Raw genomic sequence first — 14,391 nt, 5'->3', positions numbered from 1 at the left:
TTTAATCATTACAGTAATATTAGCTCTGTACTAGTACTTATTGTATTCCAACCACCATTTTCTCCTTGACATGGAAAGCAGTGAACGCATCACTCGCCTTTTCCTCCAGTCACCCTAGTGTGTTGGTGTATGTAAATGTTGGGAGGAATGGTTACACGTGATTTATCATACTTTTCTCTCATCAAAAATAAAATGCAAAAAACCATAAATGCAATAGAAAACCATAAATGCAGTAACGAAGAATAAACACACTACAAATTAGGCAACCCCCCCCCATTCTTCTTGAAGGGTCCCTGTTTCAGTCCTTTCTGTCCATCTGCTTCATGTGTGTGTGTGTGTGTGTGTTTCAAGGCACACTGCTCTGAGTCACAGAGGAATGTCAACAGTTCCTCAGTGTAAAGAAAACAAAGAATGTGCTGTGAGTGTCAAAGTTGTCAGAGTTGCAACAGCATTAGTGTGTTTCAGGAATGTGCTGTGTCAAAAGGTACAATACCAGTATGTGGCTTCTGGTTTTTCCTCCTTGTAAAAACTTCTCGTTTTTCTCCTCTCTCAATGTGTTGCAAACAGTGAGAAAAACTCCAGTTTTCCCCGATTGATTTCAGAGATAGCACAGAAACGCCGTCTGTCAGGCTGATCTCTGAATCGATTTCCCTTGTAGGTGACTCAGCAGAGGATCTGCTCGTCACTTGTTGCAGGTTGTAGAAAAACCTGTCCTCTTCTCCTCCGGAACCTTTTGTAGTGATGCGTTTATCCAGGTGACTCTCCCTGGAACCTTCACTGCCCTGTGTCACTGGAAGGATCTCGATGGTCACCGTCTATTTGCCAATCCTTCCTCCTGAAGTTGTTATCCCCACAGAATCCCCAGGCTTGACACCTGGATTCTTACGGCCAAAAGAGCAGAAGAATATTCTCACGCAATAACCTACCCTAACCTATAATTTCCCTTATACTGCCGTGGAAGAAATAGGTGTTTTTTATTATGGGCCTCTCCCTACCTATGTATAAATAAAGAAAAAAAATCTTTAGAGCAAAATTCTTTAGAGCAGATCAGAACCAATAAAACCTAAACAATTAGATTTTTGAAATGTACAATTGTTAACTATTCTAGCACTTTGGTTATTCAAGGTCTTTCAAGCTATAGCTACAGTGATGTCACAACAAATTTTTCAAACATCTTTAGAAAATTCAACCTATATCTGAGGAAAGAAAAATATTTTAACACTAAAATTATTTAACAAACACTATTTATTTCTGCTACTTTCCCTACCATTTATTAAACCCCTTATTTATCATTGCTACTATATCCCTCCTATTTGAAACATGACAAAGCTCATGACTCAAAAGCAATATAAATAATCTGTTTAATATTGTAGCCATTAACATTATTCTGGGTTTTACAGCAAATCCTGTTTATCAGTAACCAAAGCTCAATAAATAATTTCTTCAGATGAAATTCACCTCAGTAAAGTGTTTCAACGTCAACATCAACTAATGTAGTTTAGACAATTTGTGATACAGCAACTCAAAAACTCATTAGAGTATGATATGAAATGTACTACTTTTAGGATTAAATCTCATTTCAACCTTCATTTATTCAATATCACCATTAAACTAAGACGAATTACCCAAAATACATTGTTTGTCATTTTCTATATCATCTATAGTTTACAAACCAAAGTAACACTAATTACCATCTGCTAGTTCCAAAAATCATTACAAATTAAAGTGTTTAGCCTAATAAAACACACCTAATCACTTCTAACTTGAACATCTATTTATCCAATTTGTTTACCTTTTATGGGAAACATATCACATCATATAATATTCAACAAGAATGTATATCAAAATCATTTCTTTAAACCAAAATTTCACTTGTACTACTCATGTTTGGTTTTAGCTTGTATCTTATCTCTGTGTGGTGTGTGTGTGTGTGTGTGTGTGTGTGTGTGTGTGTGTGTGTGTGTGTGTGTGTGTGTGTGTGTGTGTGTGTGTGTGTGTGTGTGTGTGTGTGTGTGTGTGTCTCCTCCTCTGGCTGTCCTCTTTCAAAGAAAGAAGGATTTCTCCAGGGTACATACAAACACAGTTATTCTTTTTGTAATTTATGGCATCATTAATTAACAACTCAATGGTTTTCTCACAAAGGTGTGTCAAGGTGTACAGCTTACCATCACCCAGAACTATAAAATGATATTTACTACTACTATCTTTTCTACTGGAACTCTGAGAAAAGAAAAATGTTAGACGAAACCACAGAGAATCAAAACATTTAACATTCCCTGCAGAATGTTATGTTTAGCTGTGGAAGACTTTAGGTGCTCGAGCATAGACCTTACTGCATTTACTGCTTGAAGGTCCTGAATAAAACAAAACTTTAACATTTGTAATAAAAATGATTTTTCTTATTTATGTTACTTGACAGAATAAGTGTACGTGCTAGAGAATCTAAACACGGAACTATAAACCCCATCCGTCAATAAAGAGTTAAAAACACGGTCGGATTTCTGTCGATTACTTCCTATTTTAGCGTGTACTGATGTATTCTGGGGCCTGTAGTCCGAACGCAGCTTGATGACTACAGGTTGACAATTTGTCTATCAATCCACATCACATTTGTGTGTTTTGTCCAGAGATAACGCTGTACCTGAGACAAAAAGTGGTGTAACATCAGTAGATAAAAATGTCGTTTTTACCGTGCGAATGTGCCTGTCGTAGTCACACGTTCACTGAATATCTGAACACTGTGAATACAAGGCATACGCTGTTGTTGTATGGGTTTTCCATAGTCTCCTTTCGGTGGAGACAAATAAACACATTATCAATCGTGTCAGTCCAGTCAGTCAATTTTTACAAATAGTCACAAGGTGTCCTGGGTCTGTCTCCGCTTCTGTTGGAGACAAAGAAACATGAATGTGAGCTTTTGAGTTAGAATTTCTGAAAAACTTCTGTAGTTTATCAGTCAAGATAACAGCCACTGGACTTGTGTATCCCAGTAGACAAAAGAAAACTCATGCTCGTCCTTAGATTTCTTCAAAAAAACTTTTCCAACGTAATCTTCATCAGGGTCAAAAAGTGACCAAAAGGAATGCATGTAATATTTGTGATTCCTTAAACTTAACTACAGGTGTCCCAATTTGTTTTTACCGTAGTCGGGAGATTAACAGACTGACATGGTACGTGTTCCATTATAATTTGTAAACAAATACGTACTTTTAGGCTGCAACAAAAATATGTCAGCCAAAGAGTGATTTTAATCAAGTCGCACAACTTTAAAGCCAGTGGGCAGAAAAATAAACATTCCTAAGACCTGTGGGTGAAAGAATGACTTAAATTTCAAATAGACATTTTCAAATCTCTGCCTAACAAATTTTCAGGACACTCAGATGAAAGGAAGAGGGGGAAAAAGAAACAATGAACATTTTCCTTTCTTTTATAGTTCAGGATCCTAAGAATCTGAACACACACATATCATAAGAATGGTGATGGCCAGTTTCATATTCACGAGCGCTTCAATAGCTTTGGCAGAAAAAGTCTTACAGTGACATCAGGAACGTATACAGACATTTTAGGTGACCGGCTCAAGTAAAAAATCCTAATCGTTAACACTAAACTGAACAAGCTGCTATTCTGTTCATTTTTACATGAAAACACCACTGCACCAAAAAAACTTTTCTTGAGGAATAAAAAGCAGATGCAGCCTTGAGAGATGTACAGTAGAAAATACAAGCTGGGCACTAAAAAAAAGGTGATATTGGTTGTCAGGTTTCATGCAGTCAGAGGCAGGGCTGATTACAGACGCTGCCTCAGTGAGGTCATTTTCGCCACACTGTAATTAACAAAAGTGGTTATGTCAGATGCATCATTACGAGAAATTCTCAATCCATCAGGTGTGGAGGTTAAGCCAATGTTAAAAGTGCACATTAAATCACTACCTAAACCAAATAAGTGGACATAATCATACACCAAGAATTGTTTTTCCCATGTACAGGAGAGAGGAACAGAGAATTGTTCTCTTACTGTTTGACCTGCAGCCCCAATTGACCAAATAGATCGACCAAATAATCTTCAGTGTCAAATCTTTAGCTCTTATAATCAAGTTATGTGAGTGGAACCCCTTTATCTTTACACTCAGTAGTAGGCATTTTCTTGCAGGTTTCAGAAGATAACATACTATAATGGTTTAACTGAATAGATTATTTTCCAGAACTTTCTAACCTATCAATTGTCCCTAATAGCAAAAACAAAAACAGTGTATCAGTGCAAAGCATTTCTTCATTGCATGAAGCGTGTGTTTGTGTGTGTGTGTGTGTGTGTGTCAGCACTACCTTCCTCATCAGCTGTTGGACTCAGTCAAACAGAGGGACAGGTGTTGTTCTCTGTCTGAGGTGTTTTTTGCTTTTTCTTTGGGCAGTTACATACCCAATGTCCAAAGTCCTTGCAGTACCAACACTGGTCTGGGTTGTTGGGCTGATCATTTTGCCCACGGTACCCGCCTCGGCACTTCTCTGGCTCGACCACGTCCTTCGTGGGAGCGGCCTTTTTCGGGTCCGCGCTCCATATGTTGCCCACCAGCCTGTTGTAACATGCAGATGAACGCTTCAAACATGGTTTTCTCACGTACTCGTTGGTCTTTCCACCCGATGCAGGTGTGACGGATGCTGTCAGTCCTGTCCGATTGTTGAGTCTGTGTCCTCTTCGTCCCTCGGTTTCTCCAGCTTGTCTTCCTGGTTTTTAGAGAAAGCTCAGAACATGGGCTTTGGTTAGAACTGATGAGGAGGTTATTGGTGCATGTGTGTTTTTGCATTCTTTCCTGAATCACTATTTTATCTATATTTTAAAACATTCTTTGTTTTTCCTATACTCAGTAGCTTTAAATCCTCTGTCTTAATTATTGATTTTCCCATTAATTTTCTTTCTACTTCTTCTAAAATCTTGCTTTAACATTCTCAGTGTCTTTGTACACAAAGATCCGCTTCTCGGAAAGCCAAAGCTTTTTGACCAGTATGACAGACATCGTAAACATTCTGGTCTATATTTATGAATCATTCACCCACAATGGGTCCAGTTGCATCACTGGGACGGGGAATTTCTTCTTCCATGATTGACCCTTGGACCTTATAGTATACTATGTCTTAGTCTGTCTCTAAATAATCAAGAGGCTCTCTTAGAGTATTGTTACAACCCAGACCATCCCGCAGGCTGTCCTTATAATGGTCCAGAACTTGTTTAGAGTATCGTTACAACCCAGACCGTCCTGCAGGTTGTCTTTAAAGGGTCCAGAACTTGTTTAGAGTTTAGACTATTTGTTTTTGTTCGGGAAACTTGTATGAAAAACCCGGTGCGACCCTGCAGTCAAAAATCTCTTAAATAGTTAACTATTTTTTTGTTTTTTTTTTTACTCTGCAGTACGCCTCTTTAATCAAGAAACATCAGTTTCGTAGATTAATTTTTAGGCCTTGCCTACTGTTCTGCCAGTTCTCTTACTGGTCTTGTCCGTCAATCAATTGTCTTATCACCATATAAGAATTCAATCATAAATATGTCCGACGTCCGTGTCTGCCAAAAGATGTCATTCATAACCTCAGTTATATCTTTGTCCTATCTAATGACCCAAAAGAAATACCCAGTTACTCACTTCCCAAAAGTCAGAATTAGTTTCATTTATTCTCTTTAGTTAAAGAGAATGATTTCGCCAATTATTCATTACTTAATTCGTTTAGCTATGGTTGCTTGTTTAGAATGTTTTCAACAAACCTTGAATTCACAATCCAATTGTAATTAATCAATTTTATCTTACCGTGCTGCTTGAAATCTCCTCCTATTCGTTTTTATCTGAGTGGAAAACAGTCAAGAGCGCTCCGCGGTCCTAACCCTCTTCTGTCTGGAAAAACCTTTTTAAAGGTTTAGAGGTATGAGGCAGGTGATTTTTGATCCCTGGATAGCCAGATATCAGCGACCCAACGGAGCTCTTTTCTCTGTTAACTCAACCGTCCTGCTAGACAACGCCAAACTGTGGTGGAAGTTTTCCTTGAAGCAGCAGCATTTAGTAATATCAATGATCAAAATGAAAACAAATAACGACTGTTTGAGAATTAACAGAATAAACATCATATAGTGAAGACCTCTGTTAAGCCACCCCTCTAAATGTCTTTAGCATGCTCATAGTTGAAGAGAGGACATCATTAACAGTCAAACCATTGTCTCACCTTCACCCTCTGCTCTCTGTTCTTAACATTAGCCTAAACAACAGTTTTATCTCAGGAGACAGAAACCTACGTAGTTCTCACTGTCGTAAACAGTCATCGGCCTTCTCCACTTCTATCTAAGCAAAAAGTCAACAATGTGAGGAGCTTCAAACTAAATAACTCTCTAGGCTATAGTTGACGGCGGTAGCTGTTTCCCCTCTCTGGTGCTTTAAAAGTCTACAGGAAGGAACAGGATTATGTGGAGGTTTAAAACAATCTTTAAACAAATGGTTAATATCATTAAACAAATGGTTAAATAAAATTTGCCACCACAGTATTTATATGTAAAAAGCAGTAATAATACTTTGTATAAATAATATTTGTATCGTGCCTTTAATACAAGAAATAGGCCTACTGTACAATAAGGAAATTGCATGACATAAGCAGACATAGAATGAACATAAAAACAACAGAATGCAATAATTAATAAAAAAAATTAAGATGGATAATAAAACACACTTGAAGCAGTAGCGCTAACCCTAAAACTGGGGCGGTGATGGGGGGCGGGTGGTTGCTGCATCCTTCCTAAAATCCACAACCATCTCCACTGTCTTCACAGCGTTTAGCTCCAGGTTGTTCTGACTTCCCAGGTCACCAGGTGGTCAATTTCCCACCTGTGGGCAGACTTGTCCCCCCCAGAGATGATTCCAATGAGTGTGGTCGTCCGCGAACTTCAGGAGCTTGACGGACTGGTGACTGAATAGAGGTAAAAAGTCTTAGAGACGGCTACAGTTTAGTCAGCTTGGTCAACAGATTAGTTTATGTGAGAGCACCTGAATGCAGAATATAAATGTGATTGTATGTTTTTACCTGTGGGTTAAGACAATGTAGCCTGTGCTGCGTACCAGAATAACAGACTTACAGAATAGTTCTTTATTAAAGAGGTTGATAGATATACCTTAAAACTGATTTTTTAGATTGCTTAAATAAATAAAGTCATTAAATTGCTGTTAAATGCATCAATAATTGCAGTGAACTAAAACGTCATGACATATTTTTAGAAAGATGGATCAAATGTATGTAGTTTTTTTTCATATTCATACTATAAAAACAAAGTCAACAAGTTGATTCACCTCCAGTGCAGTGGGTGTGACTCATAAATGTGTGCTTAGTTTACACAGTATTGTTCAAACAATATGGAGGTATCTATAGACTGCATGACTCATCCAAATGTCTTAAGGGCTGGGGGAGCTTCACGGCTCAGATACCGTGCATAAAACACTTTTAAGATATGTGGTCATCTTTCACCAGGTATGTATGAAACCTTTTTACATTCTTCATGCTTTTGTTCAGTATCCAACTTTCAGGGTGTGTTGTTTTAAAATGTTTGAAGAGGTTACACATGTTGCTGCTGTAGCTGCTGTGTGCCACTTTTTTATCACAAATAGTGCATCTCATCTGGAACACGTGGAATTGGGCGTGCACGCCACGGCTGCACAGTGCACACTAGGTTCTGTCACATAGGTTTCCAGTCACGTGACAGGACACAGGCTGTTTTGGCACAAACATTATACAAAAGCGCTGAAAACATTTAAATGTGATGCAGCTACCCACGTTTTGTGTAATATTTTATTATCAAATTATTGTTTAAAGGAATCAATACCAAATAAGTAGGTTCTAAGTATCGCAGTTTCCGATCCCACTGTATCAATCCGTCCATCCCTACTCCTCAGCCAGAGTGACAAATAGGGAGGAAAGCCTCAACAGCTGATTTCCTATGGAAACTGAGCTCACGCGGGTCCGGTGAAATATGACCACTACAGCTTGTAAAATAGCATCTTAGGGTCATCATTTTGTAGGTTTAGAAACAAAATAATTTAAAAGTTCCAACTCAAAACTCTATGACATAGTAGAAATAGTTAAGTTAGTTATCACAATTAGATTTGTTAGTTCTTTTTAAAATAATAGCCTCCACTTTTAGTATGAACTTTAACTCATCTATGACACTGTTCATGATGTTTATTCATTGTAAATTAAGATCAAATACAACAATTTACTTGAGTCTTTGTCATTATTTGATAACCACTAATAAAAATCAATTTGTATAGGGGCCAGTAAAAATTTACGTTGGGCAAGTAAAACGTTTTTTTAAAAAACCTTAACGTTTAATATAGTTAACGTAGTTCCATTTTGACATACTCCTTACATGATCTACAGTATGACACATGTCTGTTATAACATGCTAGGAAAGGGAACTGCATATTTTTTATAGGAGCATTATTTTATATAATTAAAAAAGGATAATTTGATCAGAACTGACTATAATGAGATGGCAGCCTGTAGGCACTGATGCTTTGTTTGGTTCAGAATCCCATTAGAAGTACTCAATAGGGTCTTGGTGGCTCTTCGAGTGCTGCATATTACTCAGCTCTATTTCTCCTCCATAACATGGGAGTTTTTCATGAACACGGAGGTGAACATGTTCGTCTCCTCCCACATGGACCTGCAAGGAAGGAAAAGTAAAGTTACATAAGATCTTGGTCTTGGCCATTTAGAAAAAGTAGCAGAAATAACAAGCACAACACTGGTTTTATTCTATGTCTAACTTATTAGGAAATAGTTAATACATCCAGCAGACATGTAGCAACGTTATAGCATTTATTTTGAAGTTATGTTGAACTGTAAATCCAACATTCCCTCTCTTTAGCTGCTGAATGCTCCACTAGGTTTGTGTCTGTCTGCTGTTTGGTGCTGGGCAGATAGCGGAGTGCACACTGGGTTTTTAGAGCTTTTTCATCTGCTGCAAACCAAAGTGATGCTATGAATCTCGAGGTTCTGCGTGGTTTTGCTGTTGTGCTTTTTTTGCCTTGCAAATAAAAACTTACCTTTATGAAGTAGTTGGTCCCAGCCACTACCTGCTTCGTGTAGCTCTTGGCTGTGAAAACATCATACGTCTTCCCTGCTTTTGCCTCTGCACTGGCCTTTACCTGAGTAAAAATGAAATCATAGCAACATCAAAATAATACAAGTCGTGTCTACTGTGTGGGGATAACGTTAGTTTTGAGGGAAGAAAGTCAACGTGTAAATACAGTTATTTTTTTTCTACTTACGTGATCACAGAGCTTCTGAACTTTTTCGTCGGCATCCGCTGGCGGGCCAGTACCTCCACGCTTCATCGCCATCGTTTTGGTGGCGTAGATATAAAAAAAAAAAGACGAAAGAAAACGATGCAGTTTGACAGTGAGGCGTTTAAATTAAATCGGTAATAACCATTACGCAGTAATGACTCCTATTTTGAATCATACCATCGGCGTAGGGGTGTTTACTTTTTGAATGTCACAAACCGACTAGACAACAAATAACATATCCGAATTGTAAATAAACTATTACAACTACTTGTATATCTCGAGTGTTAATCGTTTAAAGTATCAGGAAGAAAGTCTCTTAAATATATTTTATATATATATTTTTGTTTCTCCCTCATACAGCCATATGGTTTAGTCCAAGGCGTGGCTGTGTTTGGATGTGACAGCTGACTATCCCGTTCAAAACACTGCTGGGAATTGACTCAATTCAGCCAATTCAGCCAATACAGATTTGACTGGTACGGTTTTATTAGGCCTATACATCCATGATACAGACTGGTTGGACTCTCATAAATCATAAAACTTGTGTTCCTTGTATTTCCTCTTTTCATAGTCATTCTGCTGTGTGCAGATCAATCAAGTGTTCCATTCATCTTAACACCCAGCTTGGAAGGTATACCGTTTTTCCATCATGTATCCATCCACTGGGTTTTCCAGTTCTAGAAGAATTAATTCAATTTCACCGGCAAATGTGCATAAAATAACATGATCCAATTCAGCTGACTTCTCTGACCACTATGTGTTGGAGATGTACAAATGAGCAAATGAGAAACCTGATGAGCACATCTGCTGGTCAAGTGTGATTTTCATCTATCATTATAACTGGATTCATCAGTGCAAAACAGAATAAAATATGTCCAGTTCCATTTTCAGCCACCTGACCCATGTTTTACAACACTGTCTTTAGGCTTTTGTGTTGAATCGGTTCCTGCTGACTCCTATGAAGAATCACTCCTACCAATGCCCACTCATAACCTATCACCACATTGTATATATGTCTATGAATTGCGACCAGTTCAACCAACATTAATGTTCCCTGTACAGACATGTATGTCATGAGATGGGGCAGAGGTACTCCTCCTCATAGTTAATGGACCTTTTCACAGCAGACATTTTGATTTGTCATAGTAGGAAAAGCACAGCTGAAATTGATAACCTTATGGCTCAATTCCATCAAGTGTCCCAGTAAGCTATTTCAGTGAGTCAGCATGTACAATACCAGGGCCTCTCCTAAGTGGAATGCAGCCATCACTAATGGTTTTGAATACACCTGTGGTTTTCCTACTATGACATGTCAACATGTCTGCCGTGAAAAAGGTCTATTAGAAAAAGATGAAACCTAGTCTATAACCTTTCCAACCTGAGGGTGGCGTGTAAAGTTGCTAAGCGTCAAATGTAGCCCTTCTTGTGGGACATTTTTTAAGTAGAAGAAGAAGAAAGTCTCGCGCATATAGTATATGCAGATGGTCTCGCGGCATAATCTTGCAGTGAGTAGGATGTGTTCGCTTCTCAGCAGTCTGCGCAACGTTCTGCACGGGGCATTTGTCTTCACGATGTTTTCTTGTGTTCTGTCTCGAGGTTTCTGCCAGGTCGTTGCGGAAGTGAACCGCAGGTCTTACCCGACATTTGGCTCAGTTTTACGCACTTTTACAACCTCAAGTCCCAAATGGGGAGATACATCCGACAGCGGTAAAAAAAATAACTCCTGTTGTACTTTGGCTGTGTCCAACAGTAATCACCTTAATATCCCAGTAATATAACTGTTGGCCTAACGTTACATTACTGTCTCTTTATATGCTGGGTATCATAATTACAGCTGTGAAATGTCGCTTTAAAGAGTTCTTTGAGTGTTTACCACTGCTGTCGTATGTTGGTGGTTACCAAATATGTGTAGTTATCACTGTAGTGGTTTATATTATCAGAGGCTGCTTTTTGCGTAAAGCTCCTGCCAGTAGGCCTATTGTCAAACTGAATGAACTGCAGAGTGTGTTTTTCGTGTGATTGTTTGAAACAGAGAGTTTGGTTGACTCTGGCAGTTTTGTTTCAAATGGACAACAATAGTCCGTCAGTAGGGAAAGGATCTAGTTTATCCTCACAGCACTTACCAGCACTATATGCTTAATTAACCAAGGTTATCATTGAATCAATGGATGGTGAGTTTATAGGTTTTTATAGGCATCAGTTTAAAAAATTTGATGATTTTTAACTTAATAGGTAAAGTGTATATCTTTTATGTTTCCCCCTCAGCTTCAGTGGTGACCTACTCTCAGCTGAAGACAATGCTGTCCAACCGAGACATTCAGCTGTTTGATGTAAGAAATCCTGATGAATACCAGGCTGGGCGCATTCCAGATGCTGTCAACATCCCACGTAAGTGTTAACACGTGCAAAGTGGGAAGAAGAGTTTGTTTTCTATGTGCTTTTACTCTCATATTGTTTGTGTTTGAATATCAGTGGGCAACCTGGAGGAGTCTCTGAAGCTGTCCCCAGAGCGTTTTAAGCAGACGTTTGAAGTGAAGAATCCTGGGAAAGATGACGACAACATTGTGTTTCACTGCAAAAGTGGCAACAGGAGCGCCAAAGCACTGAACATCGCCCGTCAGCTGGGATTTAGCAGGTAAATGACAGCAGATGTTATTGTGTACACATGAAACATCCAGTAGTCCAATTATTACATGGCCCATTAAAGGTCGAAGGCGACAGGTATTACCTAAAGAGCAAAAAATAAAAGTGACTCCACTGTTAAACTCTCTGATTTCAATCATGCTAGATAATATGGATCCTGCTAAAACACATAATGTGCTGTAGTGGAGATATGTAGCACTATAAATGGCATATTTCATGTGTTGTTAGGTAATTATTAATCCGTCCTGGTGCTGGGACTAGAGTACAATGTCCTCTGACACTGCTTTGGTGTGTTAAACGCTGTATGACCTTTATACTAGAAAAACAAATAACAGTGATTAGAGACTAAGCTCTTCTGTTTATGCTTCTTTTTCTCAGGGCGAGACATTATAAAGGAGGGTACAGTGAGTGGGCAGAGCAAGAAGGAAAATGAATCCGGACTAAATGCTGCGCTTTACCTCTATATCAAAAGTACAGCTAATACAAAACTACAGAATATAAATGAGTGATGTCTTGAGCAACATTGACTTGACTGTTTATAAGTTACAAATCAGATTCACATTAAATTATATACACATTTTAACTTGTCTTTGAATGGATTTGTAGACCTGCAGTTTGTCCCTTTCACACTACACACTATTGTTTTTCAATTTTTTCAGCTATATAGTAATTGTCGTAGTTTACTGTTTTTGTACTTAGCATCATAAAAATATCAGCATCCTTAACCAGTTTCTCCATTTCCTTTTGTGCAAGTTTTGAGTGCTCTTGATTTTGTCTCTTTTCGAGTGTGAACATACTCAGACATACATACTCAAACCCTGCTTTAAATAAATGTGTAGTTTGGATTTGGGAAACAGCTTGTGAGTTTGTGGTATAAAAGCAGTTAGAGCTCCAGACCACTAGATGGCAGCAAAATTTCAAAAATCCAACTTTTGTGTCCATTATTCCTACCACTTTCCTTATTTTTATTATTGTTGGAGCGAAGCCCTCTCAGGCCTGACCTTCACACAGGTATTGGTCTAGGCAGGTATGGATCCTGTGAGTAACCGCTCTGTGAGCAGCTGTCAGGAGCCCAGTCTGCACAAGGTCCATAAATGCCTCATTCAGAAGGAAAGCAAATCCCATTTCACCTTCACCCTCCATCCTCCCTCATCGGGGTTATTTGCAAAAGGTGTGTGTGTGTGTGTGTGTGTGTGTGTGTGTGTGTGTGTGTGTGTGTGTGTGTGTGTGTGTGTGTGTGTGTGTGTGTGTGTGTGTGTGTGTGTGTGTGTGTGTGTGTGTGTGTGTGTGTGTGTGTGTGTGTGTGTGTGTGTGTGTGTGTGTGTGTGTGTGTGTGTGTGTGTGTGTGTGTGTGTGTGTGTGTGTGTGTGTGTGTGTGTGTGTGTGTGTGAGAAATTTGGATGTCCCTCTATTTAATAAAAAAAAAAAAAACTTAATTTTTGTGCATGTTTATTCAATTGAAATTATGAAATTCAATAGCCTCTCCAGAAAAAAAAATACACATTTCCAGTAGCTGGCATGTTGTATAATATACATGTATTAAAATGTATAAAGCAAAATCTGGATTTATGAGACATATTTATTGGATGTTTTTAAAGGAGTTTACAAACTACTCATCCAAAGTCAAATTTCAGCATGTGTTATGGATGTCACACCATTAATTTTGTCAAGTTTCAAATGTATGGATTCATGCCAGCTACCGTGTGTATTAATATTCTCTCTAGCCCTGCAGTGTACAGGAGCTTTTTACCAGTGTCCTGCTGTGGAGAAGAATGGCCCAAATTTCCAAGGACATTTGGGCACTTTAACAATAGGTAAAACACAATGTGACTCCAGGTTGGTGGTAAAAAATGATTAGTTAGGGCTGTTTGTCAGCTGCATGCGGTTACATAGAACAGGTCATCAACTTCCTGCTGCTCACTGCTTTTTTAAATGCACTTTATGGGAGGCTTCATAATGAAATCTACATTGAATACATGTGCTGTAATTTGTTAAATATAGAAATATCTGGAAATGTGAGCTATGTGGTCTTCATTTGCTTCCCAATTGACACAGTATGTTATTTAAAAAAAAAAAACATGTATTTATATGAGCTACAGAAAGGTCTATTAAATTGTCTTTGTTTTTTTTACAATGGAATTGGACTCTTTGCAAGTTGGAACTGGTTCATAGAGGAAAAACAACATCTTCCCTTGGGACACTTCATCGGTTTGGTCCAGATCTCATTTGTTTGGCTTCTGCAGGTTTAATACTCTTATCTTACAATGTCATGTTGAAGATAGCAAAACAAAGCACATTGGCTGCAAGTTATAAGACACTACGCTGTAGGTATAGGCTACTTTTTATCTGTACCTTTTTTTTTTTTTTTTGTGGGAAATGGAGTTGGAATGGGATCAGTAGGATACAGAACCACAGCAGTGCATCAGTTTTATTGCATA

The 14,391-nt window shown here is 38.4% G+C and overlaps 2 protein-coding genes across 5 annotated transcripts; one reads left to right on the top strand and one right to left on the bottom strand.

The window, feature by feature from the left end:
* Positions 1-6,558: 6,558 nt before the first annotated feature.
* LOC114549234 (cystatin-B) lies at positions 6,559-9,469 on the bottom strand. Of its 2 annotated transcripts, XR_003691521.1 has the most exons (4): positions 9,293-9,469; positions 9,068-9,169; positions 8,503-8,685; positions 6,559-6,938 (listed from the first exon to the last, which is right to left on the bottom strand). XR_003691521.1 is itself a non-coding variant. In XM_028569464.1 (3 exons), exons 1-3 carry the CDS (start codon positions 9,362-9,364, stop codon positions 8,557-8,559), a joined length of 303 nt encoding a protein of 100 aa, XP_028425265.1. In that variant the 5' UTR covers positions 9,365-9,469; the 3' UTR covers positions 8,166-8,556. The 2 variants fall into 2 exon arrangements, 1 of the variants encoding a protein (XP_028425265.1); XM_028569464.1 differs by lacking the exon at positions 6,559-6,938 and having other exon boundaries at positions 8,166-8,685.
* Positions 9,470-10,741: 1,272 nt separating this feature from the next.
* On the top strand, positions 10,742-12,798 carry si:ch211-161h7.8 (thiosulfate:glutathione sulfurtransferase). Of its 3 annotated transcripts, none has more exons than XM_028569616.1 (4): positions 10,742-10,815; positions 11,576-11,698; positions 11,783-11,945; positions 12,332-12,798. In XM_028569616.1, the coding sequence occupies exons 2-4, from the start codon at positions 11,608-11,610 to the stop codon at positions 12,384-12,386; spliced, it is 309 nt and encodes a 102-aa protein (XP_028425417.1). In that variant the 5' UTR covers positions 10,742-10,815; positions 11,576-11,607; the 3' UTR covers positions 12,387-12,798. The 3 variants fall into 3 exon arrangements, with proteins under 3 accessions (XP_028425417.1, XP_028425415.1, XP_028425416.1); XM_028569614.1 differs by having other exon boundaries at positions 10,779-11,017; XM_028569615.1 differs by lacking the exon at positions 10,742-10,815 and adding an exon at positions 11,027-11,481.
* Positions 12,799-14,391: the final 1,593 nt, after the last annotated feature.

The sequence above is a fragment of the Perca flavescens genome, chromosome 22 (genome assembly GCF_004354835.1).
Source record: "Perca flavescens isolate YP-PL-M2 chromosome 22, PFLA_1.0, whole genome shotgun sequence".
NCBI lineage: Eukaryota > Metazoa > Chordata > Actinopteri > Perciformes > Percidae > Perca > Perca flavescens.
The sequence above is the reverse complement of the archived record's forward strand: the minus strand, read 5'-3'. Positions and strand labels throughout refer to the sequence as shown.

Coding starts and splice junctions, on each gene's coding strand:
- si:ch211-161h7.8 (XM_028569614.1), top strand. CDS start 10,786: ATGCAGATGGTCTCGCGGCATAATCTTGCAGTGAGTAGGATGTGTTCG. Junction 11,018..11,575: donor GGGAGATACATCCGACAGCG/GTAAAAAAAATA, acceptor TTTCCCCCTCAG/CTTCAGTGGTGACCTACTCT. Junction 11,699..11,782: donor AGATGCTGTCAACATCCCAC/GTAAGTGTTAAC, acceptor TTTGAATATCAG/TGGGCAACCTGGAGGAGTCT.
- LOC114549234 (XM_028569464.1), bottom strand. CDS start 9,364: ATGGCGATGAAGCGTGGAGGTACTGGCCCGCCAGCGGATGCCGACGAA. Junction 9,170..9,292: donor TTCAGAAGCTCTGTGATCAC/GTAAGTAGAAAA, acceptor ATTTTTACTCAG/GTAAAGGCCAGTGCAGAGGC. Junction 8,686..9,067: donor GGACCAACTACTTCATAAAG/GTAAGTTTTTAT, acceptor CCTTCCTTGCAG/GTCCATGTGGGAGGAGACGA.